Source organism: Camelina sativa, chromosome 5 (genome assembly GCF_030686135.1).
Source record: "Camelina sativa cultivar CO46 ecotype springtype chromosome 5, ASM3068613v1".
Lineage (NCBI taxonomy): Eukaryota > Viridiplantae > Streptophyta > Magnoliopsida > Brassicales > Brassicaceae > Camelina > Camelina sativa.
In genome coordinates this window covers 21872643-21877346 of record NC_141884.1, presented here as the reverse complement: position 1 = coordinate 21877346, position 4704 = coordinate 21872643, and the positions used below count along the sequence as shown (strand labels likewise).

Below are 4704 nucleotides of genomic sequence, written 5' to 3'. Positions count from 1 at the left end.
TTGATTTGAAGATCTCTTCCATAAAGAGATTGACCGCCTGCACTTTGCAACTCTACTCATCAGTGACAGTTGTCCTGTCTCTTCCCGGTTTAGAAACCTGTCCCACACAACTTGTCGATGTTGAACAACTTGATCCCCATAAACGCAAGTGATGAAAAAGCTGAGCGATCCCAGTTTAACTTTTGTATCAATGATGCGTTGGTCTGAGCTAATGATCTCAACCTCATAAACTCCCTTCCAGAATAAGGCTAAACCACCACTTAAACCAACAGGATCAACAATGTGTGCGTGCTCATATCCCAACGACCGCTGCACATTGCTGACGTGAGAACTGGAGTTTTTAGTCTCCAGGAGGAATAGAAAATCCGGGAAATGTTCACGACGCATCTCCCGTAGAGTAGGAATTATCAAGGTGCCCCCAACCCCTGGCAATTCTAGCTCATAAAACTCATTGGGGATTTGGCGGTTCCTCTCTCGGAACCACCTTTAAATGTGCACGCACATTTGGCATATTTGGATGATATTAAAGCTTCACCCGTAGCTTTCCTCTTGGATGTAATCCCTTCTTCTTCTTCCAGTAATTGATTGACCTGCCTAGTACCAGAGTTGTCCTTCAAAGCCTGAGCTCGCCGTTTCGACTGGTTTGGTCTTCGTTGTTTCTTACCATTGGTAGTTTTGATTCCTGTAGAACAAGCTGAAAAGCTTGGTCTAAGATCCATAGAACCAAAGGCTACAGTAGGAGCAGAAGTAGAGGAATCCGACGGTGAATGTACCTCCTCAGAGATACGTGAGAAGACCTTTCCAGTTTTCATGGCTGGCACAGAATGCCTTTGTGATAGTGAAGAAATAGATGTAGCACCTTCAAAATAAAAAAAACTAACCCTTTGCCTTTGTCGACATTCGTTGTGAATGTTGGTGGAGCTTCCAGTCTTAACAGAGTCCTCTGACCAGTAGAGTCGTTCGCCAGGTCCCAAACTGATTGACGAACTCTCTCAATATGTATCTTCTTTAGTGATGGATCCGCCACTGACAGGTATTGTCTCATCTCATCAATAACTGCTTTAGCAATTTTTGGCTTTCCCGAAACTGGATCGATCCCCACATCCTCATCAGTTAAAACTCCAAATAACGGATCATTCTTTCATATTCGTGGTAACAGCCTAACCGGGATTACAGACGCTTGTTTCACCCCTCCCGTAGCAACCACTTGCCGGTTTGAGCGATTCAGAGGACACTGGTCCTTGTCATGAGTTAATCGCTGGCATTTATAGCATCTGCATCTGATCCTTTCATACTCTATTCCAATCTTAACAATCTCTCTTGATGGAATCTGTAGGTCTCTAGAATTCTTCAGTGGTTTACAGACATTGAAAAGAATCTGTACACGAACATAACCTTTGCTCATAGGTTTTAAAGGATCAAAAGCCACATGAGTAACTTGTCCAATATGTGAAGCGATTTCTCTAATCGCCTCCGCAGTATGATGATTCACTGGTAGGTTACGTAGTCGGATCCAGATTGGTAGAATCTTGAGATAATCATCTGGAGATTTTTCTACCCATCTTTCCAACGTAATGCTCCAATCATTAAAATTCCACGCACCCGCTTCCAGAATTGTTGAGAGCTCAGCTTCAGAGTCAAAAATAAACTGGAGCCTATCATTTGGTAAAGCTATACCTCGCGCTCTGTTGTACACTCGCCACAAACGAGACATCTCATGAATCAATCGAGATAGCTTTTGGTTCTCCGGACACAGAAGTCGCCCAATGATGCTGCATTCATTTCGTACACTCGAACTGAATTGAGGTAAGTTTTGAAGAACAATCGGTTTGTCATCATCTATCAGCATATCTTGTAAGGTTTTGTCTAATTTATACTCCATCTGGTATCACTAGGAATTACCATACCTCTGAAGTCTGAAACAGAAGACAAAAAACCAGAATTCTGACGACAGCGGCTTGAAAAACTCGAAATTAGGTTAAACTAGCACCCGAATCTTCAAATATTTTGTGAATATTTAGTGGGAAACAGAAAAATCTTGGCAGAATCCGGCAAGATACAGTAATTCTTCCAGTAAACAAAATCTTTTTTCAAGAGTTGAAACCCTCTTTTTTGGAAACATGTTTAACGAAATAGATATCAAAGTAATGTAGTATTTGTTTAATTTTGACAACATTGTTCATCAAATATATGGATAAAAGTATCTTATAAATTAGATAGTTACCTATTAAATTAGCATGATAAATAAAATTTATATCATTAAATTTATAAATATATCTTGTTAAATCATATCATATTGTGATAAATTTATTATTTATATGTGGATGTGGTGTTTATTTTTTTTATAATCAGATGCTAATTAATAATTTTTAAAATAAATATCTATTCATACAAATTTATTCATTATATCATATAGAACATAATGACCAGTTACGTTACGTATATAACAAATAATTTCCGGCGAAGTCTATCTCCATTACATACTGAAGTTGAAGCTTTCCTTTGGGCGATGCGCTGCATGATCGGGCATGACTTCAGAGAGGTGGCTTTTTATACTGACTGCTCAGACTTGGTGAAGATGGTGTCTTCTACTTCCGATTGGCCAGCGTTCTCGGCGTACCTTGACGACATCAAGACTGATAGGGAGGAATTCTCTTCCTTTTCTTTATCTTTAATTCCTAGAAATGCTAATGTAAGGGCGGATTCTTTGGCACGCCAAGCGCGTACATTTCCGCACCAAGTTTTGTTTGTAAACGATTTTCCTTCCAATTGGCTCGTTTGAGCTGATCTGTTGTTGACAAAAAAAAAAAAAAAAAAAACATTTAGTTTCATGTTTTTATTTTCAAAGAACATATCACGTATGAGCATTTACACCGTGTGGAAAAAAATGGAGCAAGTGCGCGTCGCAGTTTAGGCTTTATAAACATACACGACGTCGTTTGAACTCTTCATCTTCCATTTTTCCTGTAGCTTTTCCCGTATTTGTTTTTTGGTTTCTTCCCAAAAATAAAATCAAAAATGAGATTTCTTATATTAGTAACGATCTTAATAAGCTTCTTCTTCTTCACAGTGACTCCAATCTCAGCCAAATTCTATACCAACGTATCTTCAATCCCACCGTTACAATTCCTAAACGCAACGCAAAACGCGTGGGAAACGTTCTCAAAACTCGCCGGTTGTCATATCGGAGAAAAAATCGACGGTCTCTCCAAACTCAAACGATACTTCCACCGTTTCGGTTACATCTCCGCCGCCGCCGTCGAAAACTGCACTGACGATTTCGACGACGTGCTCCAATCAGCGATCGACACGTACCAGAAAAATTTCAATCTCAAAGTCACCGGAAAACTTGATTCCTCCACTCTCCGGCAGATCGTGAAACCACGATGCGGGAATCCGGATATGATCGACGGGTTTTCGGAAATGAACGGCGGAAGAAAGCTCCGTGCGACGGAGCGGTACTCGTTTTTTCCCGGGAAGCCGCGGTGGCCGAAACGGAAACGATATCTGACCTACGCGTTCGTTACGCAGAACAATCTGACGGAAGAGATCAAACGCGTGTTTGCACGCGCTTTCACTCGCTGGTCGGAGGTGACGCCGTTGAATTTCACGCGCTCCGAATCACTCCTCGGAGCTGATATAGTGATCGGGTTCTTCTCTGGTGAACATGGAGATGGTGAGCCGTTTGATGGAGCGATGGGGACGTTGGCTCACGCTTCGTCTCCTCCTACGGGGATGTTGCATTTAGACAGCGACGAGGATTGGTTAATCTCTGACGGTGGAATCAGCCGTCGGATTTCGTCGGTGACGTCGGTGGTGGATCTTGAATCGGTGGTGGTTCATGAGATCGGTCATTTGCTAGGGTTAGGTCACTCGTCGGTGGAAGACGCGATTATGTTCCCGGCGATTTCTGGTGGTCATCGAAAAGTGGAGTTAGCTAAGGATGATATTGAAGGGATACAGCATTTGTACGGTGGGAATCCGAACGGAGACGGTGGTGGTGGTGAGAAGAAGAGTAGCCGTGAGCGTCAAACTAGCGGTGGTGATAGCTTGCGTCGGTGGAGAGGGTGTGTGTTTAGCTTATCATTGGTTGCCACGTGTATTTTCTTTATTTGTTTTTAGACACTATGACATTATATGCTCCTTTTATTTTGGGGTCAATATTCTATTTTATTTTTCGTTGTTTTTCTAAAAGTAAATATTCTATATGATTGGTTTGTGTCCAACATTGGTTGTGTACTTTACCAAACTGGTTATCAACATTGGTTGTTGTACTTTACCAAACTGGTTATCTAAATATTCTAAATCGACAAAACTCGCTATATTTTGGAGTTTATCAACTATCAAATTTAGGACAAAACTGTAAATGCAGATTCTGGAATAACTCGCTGTGAGGAACAAGTCGTTGTGCCGAACAGAGCGTTGTGCCAATTAGGAAGCTGCATTAGATCACAGACGTTTGAGTTGCTGACATGGATGTGTAAGCTGACGTGGCAAGACGTGAGTGGATGTGATGATGTGTCAAGGAAGGCTGCTGACTTGGCATTGAAGATAGAGACAAGATTGTACTTGGAGATATGGAAAATATTCTCTGCGATAAATAAGGAAAGGATAAGCTTGAGCAACAAACAGTTTCCGTTTGCTTGGAGATATGAAGAATATTCTCCGCAAGAGTTAAGGAATGGATAAGGCTGAGAAACAAAC

The 4704-nt window shown here is 41.4% G+C and overlaps 1 protein-coding gene and 1 pseudogene across 2 annotated transcripts; one reads left to right on the top strand and one right to left on the bottom strand.

Annotated features, from left to right (window-relative positions):
• Nucleotides 1-1141: 1141 nt before the first annotated feature.
• LOC147944156 (uncharacterized protein At4g02000-like) lies at nt 1142-1882 on the bottom strand. Its single transcript, XM_087512479.1, has one exon. It carries the CDS (start codon nt 1880-1882, stop codon nt 1142-1144), a length of 741 nt encoding a protein of 246 aa, XP_087368605.1.
• A 934-nt stretch (nt 1883-2816) lies between these two features.
• LOC104787155 (metalloendoproteinase 5-MMP pseudogene) lies at nt 2817-4226 on the top strand (annotated as a pseudogene). The gene has a single exon (XR_015557312.1). The product of XR_015557312.1 is annotated as a metalloendoproteinase 5-MMP pseudogene (transcript).
• Nucleotides 4227-4704: the final 478 nt, after the last annotated feature.